The sequence below is a fragment of the Hemitrygon akajei genome, chromosome 26 (assembly GCF_048418815.1).
Source record: "Hemitrygon akajei chromosome 26, sHemAka1.3, whole genome shotgun sequence".
Classification (NCBI taxonomy): Eukaryota; Metazoa; Chordata; class Chondrichthyes; order Myliobatiformes; family Dasyatidae; genus Hemitrygon; species Hemitrygon akajei.
In genome coordinates, this window is record NC_133149.1 from 39,987,718 (window position 1) to 40,007,107 (window position 19,390).

General features: G+C 39.9%; 1 protein-coding gene and 1 long non-coding RNA gene across 7 annotated transcripts in view; one reads left to right on the plus strand and one right to left on the minus strand.

The window, feature by feature from the left end:
• ube4a (ubiquitination factor E4A (UFD2 homolog, yeast)) overlaps positions 1 to 19,080 on the plus strand; it is a 72,500-nt gene extending 53,420 nt beyond the window's left edge. For all 6 annotated transcript variants that reach the window (XM_073029970.1, XM_073029967.1, XM_073029972.1 and 3 more), the window contains 6 exons: positions 5,202 to 5,315; positions 5,802 to 5,976; positions 10,180 to 10,360; positions 12,212 to 12,359; positions 15,656 to 15,813; positions 15,922 to 19,080. In XM_073029970.1, the coding sequence (XP_072886071.1) occupies positions 5,202 to 5,315; positions 5,802 to 5,976; positions 10,180 to 10,360; positions 12,212 to 12,359; positions 15,656 to 15,813; positions 15,922 to 16,054 (909 nt within the window). In that variant the 3' untranslated portion in view covers positions 16,055 to 19,080. The remainder of the gene's footprint in view (positions 1 to 5,201; positions 5,316 to 5,801; positions 5,977 to 10,179; positions 10,361 to 12,211; positions 12,360 to 15,655; positions 15,814 to 15,921) is intronic.
• LOC140716902 (uncharacterized) overlaps positions 1 to 19,390 on the minus strand; it is a 130,842-nt gene that overhangs the window by 94,856 nt on the left and 16,596 nt on the right. The window lies entirely within an intron of this gene.

Consider the following 19,390-nt stretch of genomic DNA (forward strand, 5'->3'; position numbering starts at 1 on the left):
AAGTTTTGTTGGCCCTGAGTACTTGGTTGTATGCTTACAATAGAAAGTTCAAAATTCCTACAGTACATCTACTTCATATTTTTGGAGAGTGGGTTGAGTTTTGATCTGCTCTAATTGCTGTTTCTAATGTAGAATGCATCCTCTATCGATCATCTTACAACAGCAAAAATGAGCGGGAAGACAGAGGATTGGGAAGCTATTAAAACCCTACAGAGAGCAGCTAAAAGAATCATTAGGAGGGAAAAGATGAAATATGAAAGCAAGCTGGCAAACAATATCAAAGCGTATAGTAAAAGCTTTTTCAAGTATGTTTTTTTTTAAATGTGAATAAGAGATGATAGTGGATATAGAACTGCTAGAAAATGAGGCCGGAGCAATAATAATGGAGGACAAGGAAATGGCAGATGAGTATTTTGCATCAGTCTTCACTGTGGAAGACACTAGCAGTGTGCTAGATGTTGAAGGGTGTGAGGGAAGAGAAGTGAGTGCAGTTATTACTACAAGGGAGAAGGTGCTCAAAAGCTGAACCGAAGTCATCTGGACCAGAAGAACTGCATCCCTAGGGTCCTGAAAGAGGTAGCGTTAAAGATTGTGGAGGCATTTGTAATGACTTTTCAAAAATCATTGGATTCAGGCATGGTGCCAGAGGACTGGAAAATTGCAAACATCACTCCACTCTCTTTAAGAAAGGTGGAAGGCAGCAGAAAGGAAATTATAGACCAATTAGTGTGACCTCAGTGGATGGAAAGATGTTAGGGTCAGTTGTTAAGGATGAGGTTATGAAGTATTTGCTGACACAGGACAAGTGGGATAAAGTCAGCATGGTTTCCTTAATCGAAAATCTTGCCTGACAAACCTGTTGGAATTCTTTGATTATAAGTAAGATAGATAAAAGGAATGCAGTAGATGTTGCCTATTTGGACTTTCAGAAGGCCTTTGACATGGTGTGACACATGAGGCTGCTTACCAAGTCAAGAGTCCATGGTATTACAGGAAAATTACTGGCATGGTTAACCATTGGCTGATTGGTAAGAAGTGTTGGCGCGTGGCGTAGTTGATAAGGCGTCGGTCTAGTGATCTGAAAGTCACCGGTTCGAGCCTCAGCTGAGGCAACGCGTTGTGTCCTTGAGCAAGGCACTTAACAACACATTGCTCTGCGACGACACCAGTGCCAAGCTGCTTGGGTCCCAGTGCCCTTCCCTTGGACAACATCGGTGGCATGGAGAGGGGAAGGCTTGCAGCTTGGGCAACTGCCGGTCTCCCACACAACCCTGCCCAGGCCTGTGCCCTGGAAACCTTCCAAGGCGCAAACCCATGGTCTCACAAGACTATAGATTGGTAAGAGGCAACAAGTAGGAATAAAAGGATCCCTTTGTGGTTGGCTGCCGGAGACTAGTGGTGTTCCACGGGGTCAGTGTTGGGACCACTGCTTTTTGTGCTGTATTATCAATGATTTTCGATGGTGGAATAGATGGCTCTGTTGCCAAGTTTGCAGATGATACGAAGATTGGTGATGGGGCAGATAGTGTCAAGGAAACTGTGTGGATAGAATTGAGGAACAGTAAGGGCAAAAGGACCCTAATGGGTGTTGTCTATAGGCCACCAAACAGTAGCATGGATATTGGGTGCAAGTTGAATAGGGAGTTAACATTGGCATGTGGCAAAGGTAATGTCGCAGTAGTTATGGGGGATTTCAACATGCAGGTGAACTGGGAGAATCAGGTTGGTGCTGGACCCCAGGATAGGGAGTTTGTAGAGTGCCTAAGGGATGCATTCCTGGAACAGCTTGTACGAGAGCCGACCAGGGACAAGGCTATTCTGGATTTAGTGTTATGTAATGAACAGGATTTGATAAGTGATCTTGAAGTAAAGGAGCCATTAGGAGGTAGTGATCATAATATGATAAGTTTTTATCTGCAATTTGAGAAGGATAAGGGCAGCTCGGAGGTGTCAGTGTTGCAGTTGAACAAAGGAGACTATGGAGCCATGAAGGAGGAGCTGGCCAAAGTTAACTGGATGGATATCCTAGCAGAAAAGACAGTGGAACAGCAATGGCAGGTATTCTTGGGAATAATGCACAAGGTGCAAAATCAGTTCATCCCCCGGAGAAGGAAGGATTCAAAGGGGGGAAAGGGGCCACAGTGGTTGACAAAGGAAGTCAGAGATTGCATAGCATTTTTTAAAAAAAGTATGACAGAGCTCAGGTGAGTGGGAGGACAAATGATTGGGAAATTTTTAAGGAACAACAGAATTTAACTAAAAAGGCAATATGGGGAGAAAAAATGAGGTACGAACGCTAGCTAGCCAGGAATATAAAGGAGAATAGCAAAAGCTTTTTCAGGTATGTGAAGAGAAAGAAGATAGTTAAGAACAATGTTGGGCCCTTGAAGAATGAATTGGGTGAAATTGTTATGAGAAACAGAGAAATGGCAGAAGAATTTAATAAGTACTTTAGATCTGTCTTCACTAAGGAAGACACAAGCAATCTCCCAGAATGTATGGATGGGCCAAGGACATAGGGTAACAGAGGAAATGAAACAGATTGACATTAGGAAGGAAACGGTGATGAGTAGACTGATGGAACTGAAGGCTGACAAATCCCCAGGTCCAGATGGTCTGCATCCTAGGGTACTAAAGGAGGTGGCCCTGAAAATTGCGAATGCATTGGTAATCATTTTCCAATGTTCCTTAGATTCAAGATCAGTTCCTGAGGATTGGAGAATGGCTAATGTTATCCTACTTTTTAAGAAAGGAGGGAGGGAGAAAACAGAGAACTATCGACCTGTCAGCCTAACATCAGTAGTGGGGAAGATGCTAGAGTCCATTATTAAAGATGAAATAGTGGCATATCTAGATAGCAGTGATAGGATTGGGCCGAGCCAGCATGGACTTACCAAGGGTAAGTCATGCTTGACTAATCTATTGGAGTTTTTCGAGGATGTAACCAGGAAGTTAGACAAGGGAGATCCAGTGGATGTGGTGTACCTCGATTTTTCAGAAGGCATTTGATAAGGTCCCACATAGGAGATTGGTGGGTAAAATCAAAGCTCAGGGCATCGGGGGGAAGGCATTGACATGGATAGAAAACTGGTTGGCAGATAGAAAGCAAGGGTAGCGGTGAATGGGTGTTTCTCGGAATGGCAGGTGGTGGCTAGTGGGGTGCCACAGGGCTCGGTATTGGGACCACAGCTGTTTACGATTTACGTCAACGATTTAGATGAAGGCATTGAAAATAACATCAGCAAGTTTGCTGATGATACTAAGCTGGGTGGCAGTGTGACATGTGATGAGGATGTTAGGAGAATTCAGGGTGACTTGGATAGGCTGGGTGAGTGGGCAGATACTTGGCAGATGACGTTTAATGTGAATAAGTGTGAGGTTATCCACTTTGGGAGTAAGAACAGGAAGGCAGATTATTATATGAACGGTGTAAAGTTAGGTAAGGGAGAAATACAAAGAGATCTAGGAATCCTTGTTCATCAGTCACTGAAGGTGAATGAGCAAGTGCAGCAGGCAGTGAAGAAGGCTAATGAAATGTTGGCCTTTATTACAAAGGGAATTGAGTACAAGAGCAAGGAAATCCTCTTGCATTTGTACAGGGCCCTGGTGAGACCACACCTGTAGTATTGTGTACAGTTTTGGTCTCCAGGGTTAAGGAAGGACATCCTGGCTGTAGAGGAAGTGCAGCGTAGATTCACGAGGTTAATTCCTGGGATGTCAGGACTGTCTTACGCAGAGAGGTTAGAGAGACTGGGCTTGTACACACTGGAATTAAGGAGATTGAGAGGGGATCTGATTGCAACATATAAGATTATTAAGGGATTGGACAAGATAGAGGCAGGAAATATGTTCCAGATGCTGGGAGAGTCCAGTACCAGAGGGCATGGTTTGAGATTAAGGGGTAGGTCATTTAGGACAGAGTTAAGGAAAAACTTCTTCTCCCAGAGAGTTGTGGGGGTCTGGAATGCACTGCCTTGTAAGGCAGTGGAGGCTAATTCTCTGGATGCTTTCAAGAAGGAGCTAGATAGGTATCTTATGGATAGGGGACTCAAGGGATATGGGGACAAGGCAGGAACTGGGTATTGATAGTAGATGATCAGCCATGATCTCAAAATGGCGCTGCAGGCTCGAAGGGCCAAATGGTCTACTTCTGCACCTATTGTCTATTGAAACAGATAGGCTACAAAAGGACTTGGACAGATTAGGAAAATGGGCAAGAAAATGGCAAATGAAATACAATGTTGGAAAATGCATGGTCATGCACTTTGATAGTAGAAGTAAATGTGCAGACTAGTTTCTAAACGGGGAGAAAATCCAGAAATCTGAGTTGCAAAGGGAGTCCTTGTGCAGAACACCCTAAAGGTTAACTTGCAGGTAGAGTTGGTGGAGAGAAAGCCAAATGCAATGTTAGCATTCATTTCAAGAGGTTTAGAATACAAGAGCAGTGATGTGATGCTGAGGCTTTATAAGGCACTGTTGAACAGTTTTGGACTAATCATCTGAGGAAAGATGTGCTGGTGTTGCGCAGGGTCCAGAGGAGGTTCCACAAGGATGATTCCAGGAATGAAAGGGTTATCATACAAGGGACGGTTGATAGCTCTGAGTCTGTGTTCACCAAAATTTAGAAGGAATTGGGGGGGTGGGGGTGGGAACATCATTGAAACCTTTTGAATGTTGAAAGGCCTAGACAGAGTAGATGTGGAAAAGATGTTCCCCATGGTGGGGGAGTCTAGGACAAGAGGGCACAGCCTCAGGATAGAGGGCTGTCCATTTAAAACAGATGCGGAGAAGTTTCTTTGGCTAGAGGGTGGTGAATTTGTGGAGTTGGTTGCCAAGGGCAGCTGTGGAGACCAGGTCATTGGGTGTATTTAAGGCAGAGCTTGATAGGGTGTTGATTGGACACCGCATCAAAAGTTAAGAAGGCTGAGGAGGGGGTATATGGATCAGCCATGATTGAAAGGCGGAGCAGACTTGATAGGCCAAATGGCCTAATTCTGCTCCTATGTCTTATGGGCTTATCTTGATAAGACACAACTTCAGGACAAGAGGAAATTCTCTGGATGTTAATCTTGCAGTGAAATTTAAGGTTTAATGTCTGGGAAAAATCCAGGAAGAGACTTTATTTTGCAACGGTCATAAACATATGATTGCATGGTATAAATTGTTTTGCAACTGAACTGTTTATTCTCTTTGGCTTTCAGAATTTAGCTGACTATGCTTTTGACAACTTGGAGGCAATGAACCCTCCTCTTTTTCTTCGATTTCTCAATTTGCTCATCAACGATGCCATTTTTCTGTTGGATGAAGCCATCCAGGTATCTCGTGCTAGCAAGTCATTTTTGTTTGTATGTCAGGTTTTAAGCGTGTTCTTCTGTAGTCCATTCAAAAACAAAAAGTCAGATAGGCAATAATTAATTTATTCTTTTTATTTTCTTTCACTGCTCCTCTTCTGAACATAGTGACTCATGGTCATGTACCAGATGATCTCATTCACTTCTGATATGTCTGCAGACTTAGTGTCCTCTCAGTTCTTTGTGTGAATGTCTCTTGAAGGCATTACAGCTGAGACTAATTCTTTCTCAGCAGTACATCAACACAGTGATATATATTTAATTAAGTTATGGGGTCAAGTGGGGAGGTTATAAATATTTTTTGAATTACTTTTCTTTTGAATTGACTAATCAGAAATCCACATGAAAATGCAAAAAGCTAACAAATGACATGACAGGCTTGGAATAATGTTTCTATCGTGTTTAAGCATTTAAATTGTTTGAGTGTCTTAGTTTTATTATCTTTTACAGTATTTGAGCAAGATTAAGATTCAACAAATTGAGAAGGATCGAGGAGAATGGAATAGTTTGCCTCCTGAAACTCGTAGGGAAAAGGAGGGAAACCTTCAGATGTTTGGACAACTTGCACGTTTCCACAACATTATGTCCAATGAAACAATTGGAACATTGGCCTTTCTCACTTCAGGTCAGTGCTTTTGAACTGCCACATACGGCACAAGGGGAGTCAATGGAGCATTAGTACCTAATGCAACATGTGAACTTTAATAAACTCCAAATATTTGTAACTACCAGATGAGTTCAGATCATTTATTTAAGATAAAAAGGTAGGTAAATCTCTGGGTGTGTAAAATATGCCTTGTTTTATTTCATTTCTGTAAAGGGCAAGAATCCAGTGCATGCAGTACGGTGTCTAAAATTTTTGCACAGTTCTGTATATTGGCTAACAAAGGAAGATGGTGGGGAAATAAGAGTCCTTGGTTTTGTATTATCTCAGTAGTATTAAGTGTTATTTGGTAACTGGAAAGACATAATATAAGACAAAAAGAGTGCAAAAAGTGAGGTAGCACTTATGATTCGTTTAAAGATCTGATGGTGGAGGGGAAGAAGCTGTTCCTAAAATGTTACATGTCTTCAGGCTCCTGTAACTCCTCCCTGATGGTAGCAGTAAGAAGAGGGCATGTCCATAATAGACAATAGACAGTAGGTGCAGGAGTAGGCCATTCGGCCCTTCTAGCCAGCACCGCCATTCGTTGTGATCATGGCTGATCATACACAATCAGTACCCTGTTCCTGCCCTCTCCCCATATCCCTTGACCCCGCTATCTATAAGAGCTCTATCTAACTCTCTCTTGAATGCATCCAGAGACTTGGCCTCCACTGCCTTCTGGGGCAGAGCATTCCACATATCCACCATTCTCTGGGTGAAAAAGTTTTTCCGCATCTCTGTTCTAAATGGCCTACCCCTTATTCTTAAACTGTGGCCTCTAGTTCTGGGCTCGCCCATCAGCGGGAACATGTTTCCTGCCTCCAGTGTGTCCAAACCCTTAATAATCTTATATGTTTCAATCAGATCCCCTCTCATCCTTCTAAATTCCAGTGTATACAAGCCCAGTCGCTCCAATCTTTCAACATATGACAGTCCCGCCATTCCAGGAATTAACCTTGTGAACCTACGCTGCACTCCCTCAATAGCAAGAATGTCCTTCCTCAAATTTGGAGACCAAAACTGCACACAATACTCCAGGTGGGATCTCACCAGGGCTCTGTAGATCCTAAGTTGTGATCTAGAATATATTGGCTGAAGAAAGTTCAATATTGATTTGCAAATATTAATGGAATAAATATGTAAAACAGGAAAAGAAACAGCATGAACATTAATCTTGCACCTCAAAAATATTGACATGTGCATGTTAGGCCAGATCACTTCCCTCCATGCAGCAAATGAATCTTCCAAATACTGGTAAGACCGTGAGACATAGGAGCAGGATTAGGCTATTCGGCCCACTGAGTCTGCTCTGCCATTTCACCATGGCTAATCCATTTTCCCTCTTAACCCCATTCTCCTGCCTTCTTCCTGTAACTGTTCATGCCCTGACTAATCAAGAACCTATCAACCTCCATCTTAAATACACCCAATGATCTGGCCTCCACAGCCACCTGTAGCAACAAATTCCACAGATTCACCACCCTCTGGCTAAAGAAATTCCTCCTCCATCTCTACTTTAAGTGGTCATCCCTCTATTCTAAGGTTGTGCCCTCTGGTCCTAGATCCCCATGATAGGAACATCCTCTCCACATCCACTCTGTCGAGGCTTTTCAGTATTTGATATGTTTCAATGAGTTCGCCTTTCATTCCCAGAAACATTCTCATGAACCTCCTCTGAATTTTTCAATCTCAGCACATACTTTCTTAGATGAGGAGTCCAAAACTGCTAATAATACTCCAAGTGAGACCTCACCAGTGCCTTGTAATGCTGAGGCTTTATATCCTTGTTCACCACTGACTCAACCTTTAGGGAATCCTGCACAAGGACTCTTAAGTCCCTTTCTGCACGTCAGATTTTTGAATTTTCTCCTCGTTTGGAAAATAGTCTATGCTCTTAGTCCTTCTACCAAACTGCATGATCATATACGTCTCGACACTGCATTTCATCTGTCATTTCTTCATCCATTCTCCTAATCAAGTCCTTCTGCAGCCTGTCTGCTTCCTCAACACTACCTACCCCTCCACCTATCTGCAAACTTGGCCACAAGGCCATCAATTCCATCATCCAAAGCATTGACATTTTTTTAAAAAGTGGTCCTTCACCAACCCCTGCAGAACACCATTAGCCACTGAAAAGGCTCCCTTTATTCCCACTCTTTGCCTCCTGCCAGTCAGCCAATCCTCTATCTATGCTTGTATCTTTTCTGTAATACCATAGCTCTTACCTTGTTAAGCAGCCTTGTATGTGGCACCTTGGCAAAGGTCTTCTGAAAATCCAAGTACACAACATCCACTGATTCTCCGTTGTCTAACCTGCTTATTATTTCCTCAAAAATTTCCAACAGATTTGTCAGGCAAGATTTTCCCTTGAGGAAACCATGCTGACTGGCCTATTTTATCATGCGCCTCCAAGTACCCTGAAACCTCATCCTTAAAAAAAAAATCAACTCCAACATTTTCCTAACCATTGAGGTCAGGCTAACTAGTCTATAATTTCCTTTCTTCTGTCTCCCTACCTTCTTGAAGAATGGAGTGACATTTGCAGTTTTCCAGTCCTTTGGAACCATGCCAGAATCTAGTGATTCTTGAAAGATCATTACTAATGCCTTGACAATCCCTCCAGCTACCTCTATCAGAACCCTGAGGTGCAGTCCGTGTGGTCTAGCTGACTTACCTTCCTTCAGACCTTTCAGCTTCCCAAGCACTTTCTCCCCAGTAATAGCAATTGCACTCACTTCTACCCCTGACACTCTTGAAATTCCAACATTGTGCTAGTGTCTTCCACAGTGAGGACTGATGCAAAATATTTATTCAGTTCATCTGCCATTTCCTTGTCCCCCATTACTACCTCTCCAGCATCATTTTCCAGCAGCCTGATATCTACTCTCGCCTTTCTTTTTATATATCTGATAAATCGTTTGGTATCCTCTTTGATATTTTTGGCTAATTTATCTTCTTATTTCATTTTTTCCCTCCTTATGGCTTTATTAGTTGTATTATATTGGGAAGCTTTTAAAAACCAATCCTCTAACTTCCCACTAATTTTTGCTCTATTATACGCTTTCTCTTTTGCTTTATGCTGTCTTTGACTTTCCTTGTCAGCTACGGTTGCTTCCTGGTTGCCTTTAGAATACTACTACCTTTTCTGATGTAAATGAAGTACTTAACATTAAAACTCAGGACTGGGGGTTATGTCCTTTACATTAAAAATTTTGATATTGGCTGTTCTATTCAAATCTTTATGTTCTGATCAGCAGAAGGTTGCAATAAGCAGTTTCTGAAGTTCAGAGCATTTTGAGTAGAGCCTTAATGCACAAGAATCTGAATTTTGAGTTCTATATCCGTCAACCCTCATCCTGCTCCCTAGCTGATTCATACAGAATTCATCCTCAAATTTCTGAATAATTCTTCCTTCATAATAGTTCATGATTTCCTTTGTTTTGCCTCCTGATTTTAAAACATATGGATGAGGAAGAAACCCTTAAGTGAGAGAGTGATGAATCTGTGGAATTTATTGCCACGGACATCTGTGGAGGGTAAGTCATTGAGTAACTTTAAAGTGTACGTTGATAGGTTCTTGATTAGTCAGGGTGTCAAAGGTTATGGAGCGAAAGCAGCAGAATAGGGTTGAAAGGGATAATAAATCAGCTATGATCAAATGGTGGAGCAGACTCAATGGTCCAAATGGCCTAATTCTTCTCTTGTGTCTTATGGTGTTAAACATCCCCATGACTTGATACTATTTTTGAAAGTGTAATTCAGATTTCAAAAGCTGAACATTGTGATCTCATACATGACCTGTGAGTGACTTCAGTAGACTAAGCAGTATAATCTGATTGTCATTTGTTCAGCTGTAGACTTTGTAATTAGCTTCCTACAGGCAAGCCAAGAAAGAACCTGATTCTGGTTACAAAGCAATGATGCTTAAGATACTTATTCTCAGAAATATTAGTCACCTAAAACCCAATTTTACTTGAAAACTTAACATGTGACACTGTGAATATGTGTTTGTGTTTTGTTTGAACTTTGTGACAATGTGTTTTGAGAATAGTGATTATTTAATTTCTAAGGACGCATCAATACTGACAGGAGTGGAAGGAAAGACTAGAAGGTATTTTAGTTTTTAAAAGCTGCCTTCAAACTGTGATTAGTTTAGTTACCAAACATAATTCTCTCTGCTAGAAATCAAGGCCTTGTGTGTGCATCCCATCCTTGCTGAGCGGATCATCTCGATGCTGAATTACTTTCTTCAGCACTTAGTGGGGCCTAAAATGGGTGCCCTGAAAGTCAAGGATTTCAGTGAATTTGACTTTAAGCCTCAACAGTTGGTATCTGATATTTGCACCATCTACTTGAACTTGGGGTAAGTGACAACAGTTCAACAAAATGTAATTCAGTTTCATAGAATACCTAGAGTCTGAGTCTCAGAATTGGAATATTCCAGTTTAATACTTGATTACTGAAGACTCAAGATTTATTATCACTAAGAATGCTGTAAAATAGACAGTATCCCCAGTCCCTTCAGGTTGTTGTAGTAATTAGCATCCAAGGCCGTGGAAAATAGAATACTAATTTCCCCCTTGTTTTTCCTCCCATTTAAAGTTAATACATATATTCTTTGCCAGTTACAGCATTTGATCTCCTATGTGCAATTTGTGCACCATTTTAACATAAATATTCTTTACTCTTCTAATTTTAAATTAGACGGGCAAGGATTTCAGTTTATGTGGAAAATATAGTGCGTCAAAAAGAGCACAGAAAAGAAATTCAACTCAATTGAGCAGGCCGCTGATCTTTAATCTCTACAGGGTCTTTAAAGTCTGGTTTATTCTATACACAAGGACATTTGTATGTACAGGTGCAATGAAGAACTTAAGTGCAGCAACACCACAGGCACATAATATAGAAGCAGCATTCACAAGCAAAGCAAATTAATCATAAATTATACACAATTTTTATAAGAAAACAAAGTCCATTTTGTGCAAAGTGGTCAATCTGTTGCTGAACACTAGTGATTAGGATTTTGCTGGTTGGGTCAGGAACTGGATGGTTGAAGTGAAGGGAAATAACTATTCTTGAATCTAATGGTCTAGGACTTCAGGTTTCTGATCTTTCTGCAGTGAGAAGATAGCATGGCCCAACTGGCTGATGGGGATCTTTGATAATTAATGATACAGAGTGTTTGATTGCTCTGGGCCTGTATTTGTTGGAGTTTAGAAAAATGAGGGGAATTGTCATTGAAACCTACTGAATCTTAAAAGGCGTAGATAAGAGTGGAGGTGAAGAAGATGTTTCCAGTGGTGTGAGAGCCTGGGACCAGAGGGCACAGTCTGACTAGAAGGATGTCCCTTTAGAGCAGGGGTGAGGAATTTCTGTAGCCATATGGTAGTGAATCTGGAATTCATTGCCACCGACATCTGTGGAAGCCAAGTCATTGGGTATATTTAAAGTGGAACTTAATAGGTTTTTGATTAGTAAAGGTGTCAAAGATTATGGAGGGGGAGGCAAGAAAATGGGGTTGAGAGGGAAATTAAATCAGCCATGATTGAATGGCAGAGCAAACTCGATGAGCTGAATGACCCAATTCTTTTGCTATGTCTTATGAATGTTGCCTTTGGATGTAGTGCCTCCTGTAGGTATTATTGGTGGTCAGGAGGGAGGTGCCCGTGATATATTGGCCAGAGACCATTACTCTCTGCAGCTTTTTATGTTCCTGCCATTACAGTTGCTGTACCAGGCCTTGATGCAACCAGTCAAGATATTTTCAACAGTACATCTGTAAGAATTTTGTTAGTATTCCATGACAAACTGACCCCCCCTTAACTTCCAAAGAAGGTAAAACTACGGGCACGCTTACGATTGCGTAATTATCCAGTATAAAGTGAGTATAGGAACAAAGTAGTATGAATGTATTCAAGTACATGATCTTCATTTAAATCAACTTCTTCCTCAAGAAGAGATAGTATATGTGACATCATTGGGATTTTTGTTTGGTTTTCGCCTTCATTCTGATCATGGGATTTCCTTGGTTTAAATGGACTAACTTGCATGCCTTAATCCATGTCTGAATTTAGTTTTGATATTTTCTCAAACATGCAGTTAAAATGTGTTTTTAACTTTCCCTTGATATTTGGATCAAAACCAAACAACTTGTTTAAAAATGTTTGGTCACCTTAGTTTATAATTGTTAATTCTCCTTCTCTTGCTCCTTCAGAGCAAAGGATGATTTCTGTGCTACAGTACCAAAGGATGGGCGCTCCTATTCCCCTATGCTATTTGCACAGACGGTGAGAGTATTGAAAAAGATCAACAAGCCTGGCAACATGATCATGGCATTCAGTGAACTGGCTGATAAAATAAAGGTCAGTATGTCATGTGTTTAATCAAGTGGTTTAATTAGACACAAAGATACTGTCTCTGGTGACTGCAGAGACTTTGAGATCACGATGATTGAAATAGCATTACAATAGCAGCTGAGCATACCACCTAACAAGATGATGATGTTTTAGATGTTTTTTGATTGTTATGCATTCATAGTGAACTGTCTTACAATATGTTGATACAGGAAACTGAACATTGTAAAGGTATTCACTGGGATGGCTCCAAGTTGCATTGGATGTTGCTTGGGCATAGAATGAACTAGTAAGTGAAAGGAAATAGACGATAATCCATATCTCGCTGAGATGTTAGCTTGAGGATAAAGGAAAACAATGTGAGTTAGCGGAGATACTGAAATAGAATTGCAACACCATACACTTGTCTTCTTAAGCCTGGGTTTTAAGATTATGGATGTCTATAGATTATGGGCATTGTGGACATCCGTAATTTCAATTTGAAGTTAGATGGGAAGTTGTTTTGTATGGACAGAAGGATTGTTAATTTGTGTTTTAGCTCAGTGCATTATGACATGAAACTTAATCTTATGACTAGGGTGTCTTTACTATTCATGTGGTAAAGCTAAAAGTGGGGAGAATGCCCTTCCTAATGGATATCAATTTCAACACTTCAATTCTGACGTGTATATTTCTATTTACTAACTATAATTGCAGCATTAAAGAAATCAAAGCAGGCCTTCAATTTAGTTTTAGTTTTTAGACATGTTACAGTGCTGTATATCTAAATAAAATAAAGAAAACTAATAGCTAAGATTTCTGCAAAACAATGTAGTTCAGTAATTTGGTGATAAAATGAAAACACACAGGTGGCTGCTTTACTTTGAGATGCTAGCTGTGATATCTCACCTGTTTATTAAAATTAGCTCCAATAAATAGAGTAACATGCCAGTAATCCAAAGTAAACTTTAGTCTTTCCTGTTAAAACATCATGGACATCCATATAACCATATAACAATTACAGCATGGAAACAGGCCATCTTGGCCCTTCTAGTCCGTGCCGAACGCTTACTCTCACCTAGTCCCACCGACCTGCACTCAGCCCATAACCCTCCATTCCTTTCCTGTCCATATACCAATCCAGAAGCTACGTCATTGCTGAGCCAGTAAATGTGATGACTCAACAAAATGCTACTTGAATTAAAATAGTTCAGTTAGTTTCTGTGGAACTAATCTCCAGATTAATCTGTTAATTTGTGAATTAGAATTATGGAGGGCCCTGTGAATGGAATTCCATAGGGATTCCTATATCATGGCTGTAATCTGATATGCTCTGCATAAATTGGTGATAGCCTCTTCTTGGCAACAGTCTTCTCTCCATGAAATTATAACAAGCAGGTGATTCTGGAAATCAGAAATAGGAAGTGCTCGGCATGGTCAGCAGGTCAGGCAGCATCTGTGGAAAGAGGAATCTGTTAAGTTGAAGAAACCAAATGCAGATTGGGTGACTAGTTTGCAAAGTACTTGCATTCAATCTGCAGAGGTAACCCTCTGGCTGCCTGCCACTTTAATTCACCACCACAGTGTGACTTTTCTATATGAGACCCCCCCCCCCCCCCCCGTAGATTCATATTTTGCTTAGTTTATTGTCATATCAAAACCTGAGCCTCTGTACCTCTCTCTGCAATTGGATCCGCAACTTCCTAACCAGAAGACCACAATCTGTGCGGATTGGTGATAGCACCTCAGGGGTGTGTGCTTAGCCCTATACACATGACTGTGTGGCTAGGCATCGCTCAGATACCATCTAAATTTGGTGATGACACAACCATTGTTGGAAGAATCTCAGGTGGTGACGAGAGAGCGTACAGGAGTGAGATATGCCAACTAGTGGAGTGGTGCTGCAGCAACAACCCCACACACTCAATGTCAGTAAGACGAAAGAGCTGATTGTGGACTTCAGGAAGGGTAAAACGAAGGAATACGTATCAATCCTCAGAGGGATCAGAAGTGGAGAAAGTGAGCAGTTTCAAGTTCCTGGGTGTCAAGATCTCTGAGGATCTAACCTGGTCCCAACATATTGACATAGTTATAAAGAAGGCAAGACAGTGGCTATACTTTGTTAGGAGTTTGAAGAGACTTGGCATATCAACAAATACACTCAAAAACTTCTATAGATGTACTGTGGAAAGCATTCTGACAGGCTGCATCACTGTCTGGTATGGGGGGGGGGGGGGGGGGGGGGGGGCTACTGCACAGGACCTAAATAAGCTCCATCTTGGGTAGTAGCCTACAGGGAGACATCTTCAGGGAGCGGTGTCTCAGAAGGCAGTGTCCATTATTAGGGACCTCCAGCACCCAGGGCATGTCCTTTTCTTACTGTTACCATCAGGTAGAAGGTCCAGAAGCCTGAAGGCACACACTCAGCAGTTCAGGAACAACTTCTTACCCTCTGCCATCCGATTCCTAAATGGACATTGAACCCTCGGACACTACCTCACTTTTTTTAATATACAATACTTCTGTTTATTGCACGGTTTATAATCTATTCAATGTACATATACTGTAATTGATTTACTTGTTTATTTTTTAGTTTATTTTTCTCTTCTATATTATGTATTGCATTGAACTGCTGGTGCTAAGTTAACAAATTTCACATCACATGCTGATGATGATAATAAGCCGGATTCAGATTCTGAATGCTAGTGTATAATGAAATTCCTTTCTTGCGTGAAACTCATTGTAAACAATATACATGGTGACTCGTGCAAAGATTGTAATGCAATCTGATACAATGAAGCCCAAGATAAGTTTAAGAAACAACAGTTCATCTGGTCTGGGCACAGACTTCATATTGAATTTGCCAACTTTAGGTATTTTTTTTATCCGTATTAGTCATCCATCTATAATTTTAGCTGTTTTCTCTTTCCAAAAGTACAATCTAGCTCATTGGGCATGTCCCATGGCCTTGCTGTTAACTGCACATGACATGAGCATAAACTGTTTCAAATGCCTCATTAACCCATTTGGTTTCATCAAGAGATATTCCCCTTGTTCCACCCGTTTCTTTTTCCCATTATTGCATCTGAAAACTATCTTCCTTTCTCTTTGCCAATTCTGATAAATGGTCTTGGATTGAAACATTAACTCTGTTTTACTCTTTCCTACAGATGCTACCTGCCCTTTTAAGCATTTACATTTTTTTCTATTGTTATTTAAGCCTTTGTTTCATGTCTTGTCTGCCACTCCAGTATTGTTAAGTTTAGGGATGTTCCCTTTTGCTATGGTGTCATTCTTGACCACAATAACATTCATCTGCTAATCAGTCCCTTGCAGACCTACAACAGCAGGAAGAGGAGATATTTGTAGATGCACCGGATGAATTCCTTGACCCAATAATGAGCACACTGATGACTGATCCAGTTTTGCTGCCCTCCTCTCGGGTGACAGTTGATAGATCAACTATAGCTAGGCACCTCCTCAGGTAAGCAATTTATTTTCACAGTCCAGATTTGATAATTGTATTTTCAAGGATGAATTTCATTTCCATTCTCTGTTTCTCTTGTTATGTGTGTTTTTTTTTTCCTTTCAGTGACCAAACAGATCCGTTCAATCGTAGCCCACTCACAATGGATCAGATCAAACCAAACTCAGAAATAAGAGAGAAAATTCAGCAGTGGCTGGCTGAAAGGAAACGACAAAAGGATCAAAATGGGCAGATTTAGAATGATAAAGCAAGAAGATAATTGGCATGCATAGTTATGGGACATTTACTGCTGACTATACCTGCCTATCGTACCAGGACTATCCAGGGATTATACCTTAATGGCATATCTTAATCCAACTTCACAATCCTTGTTTAGTACGAATCAATCTAGTGAATGTTCTTCTTGTAACTGTGCAAGAGTTTGGCCCAGCACAGTTTCACTTTTGCTCTTAAGCAGCCAACTGCCAGCTTTAGCAGATAGTATCCAGTGTTTTCCTTATGAGTTGGCTGACTGTAAATCAGTACTTGCAGAGGACCTTAACATAAGTTAAATGAGTGATGAGTTCATGACTAACAAAATGGCTGCTTGAGTTGGTGTTTTTAATGACATTGAAATTATGCTTTGCTATTATAATCAAGCGTTATTTGTGCTGTTGTGAAATTCCTTTTCCATTTGTTTCAATGGGCCTGTTAACTTATTCTGTGGGAGTAGAGATTCTACTTAAATAGCCCAAAAAGAAATGTGATGGCTACTGCAGCACAACATTAGTCCCAAGATTGTGTATTTATTTCTCTGTAACTTATCAGAATCACTTTTCTTTAAACTTTAACTGGATACTTGTTTTTCCAGCTAGAAGGGGATGTAAAGTGGGAAGAAGCAACTAATAGTAATGCACCTATATTGGTGAAGTTGGTCTGTATAATCATCATGTCTCAAGACAAGTAGTATATTTTCTGTAATAAATAAATAATCTACAAAGAGGTGGGGTAATCCCTAACATGTTTAAATAGTTTAGGGAAAAATATGAACTGGTGCTACATCTGTCATGCCAGGAATTGCATTGAGGAACATCTGAAAATTCCTTTTATGATGTTCATGGTGCCAGAGGTGCGGTTGAATCCCTCCAAACATTGGCGTGTTTCAGTGCATCTGCAAGTATTGTACACTGGGAACCCTACCCCATAACTGCAAAGAAAATATTATAATTTTATCCACGTTTAGTGTACAGAACAGATCACCTATATTAGGAAGTTAATGTTAATGTACAGAATGCTCAATTTAAGAAAAACATCAATAGCTCTACTCCCAGGCAAATGAACCCAATGATATCTGAAATTATGTAATGTTCTTCTTCTTGCCCGCCCCCTGGCAACACACTCATTTGTTAAGCCAGATATTGTAGAAGGAAACCTTAAGCACTTGAATTGGCCTTTGGCAGCTTAATAAAAATATTTCCATTGTATGATGCCTTTTCTCTCAAAGTCTGCAACATAGAGAAATGGCTTATTCTGCTTAAATAAATTTCAACAGTTTTCTAATAGGAATTGCTGTCCATGAGCAAGGTAATGATTTATTTTGAAGATTCCTGTGCTTTCTCTTCATTCTTCCAACTTATTTGCCTAAAAGATTGAGTTTATCATTAATTGCTTATTTCCAAGTCATTAGTTGACACTTAGGCCTATTTCCTTAATGAGAGTGAATACTGGTTATGCAAGCTTATATTAGGATAAATGAACATTACCTAAATTATACAGGATTAATGCAAAAAAAATGCCAACTTAGATATGGATGTCCAAGTTTATGGAAACATTTCCAGCCAAATTCAGGTTTATGGTTGTTATTCAGCAACACAACTGTCGCCCTTGAGCGGTGAATCTAAATGAATGGTGAAAGTTATTTAATGTATTAAGTATTATTTGTATTTTAAGTGTTAGAGATTTGTGGCATAAGAATAGCACAAAATAATGTTTTTTAAAATGTTTGTGTATCTACTAGTTCTGGGTGGTGGTGTGCAGTGACGAGCTCAAGTTGATGTTGATTTTGCAGGTTTTGGTGCTCTGGCTTTGCTTTGATCATTTGATTTTATACTTTTGCACACATTTTAAATCCACTGCCCCACTTGCTGCCTTAAAATACTGATTATGGGATCTTGCAGGCCACATGTTCTGTTGAGTTGTGACACACTGAACTCCATATATTTGGGCCTTTCAAGGAAAATTTTAAAGGATTTTCCTTTGACCTTTTAATGATTTCATTTTGTTTCATAAAAGGTCTGAGTGCTTTCTGTTTTTTGGTAGAGTCTTGTGGAGATAGAGATTGGAAGGAAGTACCACAGAATGCAAACATTTAATTCATTATTTTCCACTGTATAGAAATTCTTGCTTAATGTAAGATTAAAGCAGCCTTTATTGTTGTTAAGGAAAACTTTATCACGTTTTACCTTCATTTAGTTAGAAGAATGTTATAACTTCGCACAACTTACTAAGTTAACTAAGCACAAATCCTTCTCTTATGTCAGATCTAGCTTTGTGCTGAATAGTTCTGGAGCCATCCTGTTATGTCATTGGTGTCGGCTGATAGGTCATCAGGCTGAACCCTTAACTCTGTCTCTCCACAGATATTTGACATTTTCCAGCATTTTCTGTTTTATTCTTGACTTACAGGAACTGTACTGTTTTACTTTTGGAATACTTATAATCACCTGTGAACATTATTTGAATGTTAACATTATTTATGAAATTACACCCATTATTTTGAATTCTTATAACATCGTATAGAAATTTTCACAGAAGATATTCAAGATTTGTAAGTTGCTTGAAGATTTGAATTGTACAGGAATGAGCAATGATTTTGCACCTATCCTACTTCTACATCATTGCTGTTTTCATTAGTTTGTTCACTACTGTAGCCTTGACAGTATAATGAATGAAAGATTAGGATTAAAACTTCAGGTATGACTGCATGCTTCAAAGATGTAGTTACCTTGCTATGCTTTGCAATTTTGATACACCAGCATCGTCTAGAGGTTGGCAGATATTGAAGTTGTGATACTGAAGGACTGTGGAATGAAATCATTATTGTTGATCATGTTTCTGTGAAGACCACTAGAATTATTTTTCAAAAGGGAAAGAGATGGGTAAATCTCATCCAATCCTTTGAAAGGTGAGACATATGCACAGAGATGCTTTAAATTTACCTGTAAGCATGGAAATAATTCATAAATTGAAGCCATTGTTCATTAAAAACTTTATTCAGTATCAAAATTCTAAAGTAGATCAACATTATTTTCCAAATTCCTTGTATTTTATTCGTATCGATATCTTTTCAAGCATTAAATGTGATTGGTGTCATGTTCTTGATGGCATTGAAGTTGGTGAATGCGAAAATTGCATTACCTGCTCGATTCTCTGTTAGTAACTTTGTGTCATGTTGCTCCTCACTTGGTTTTATTAGGAAATTACATCAGCAAATTATTGCACCAAAGCATTAGATGTATTAGGCATCTTGCATTTCAAATTTACTGGGGCTGGAGAGTGACTGAACTACAAGCTGACCCTCCTGATCATTCATTAA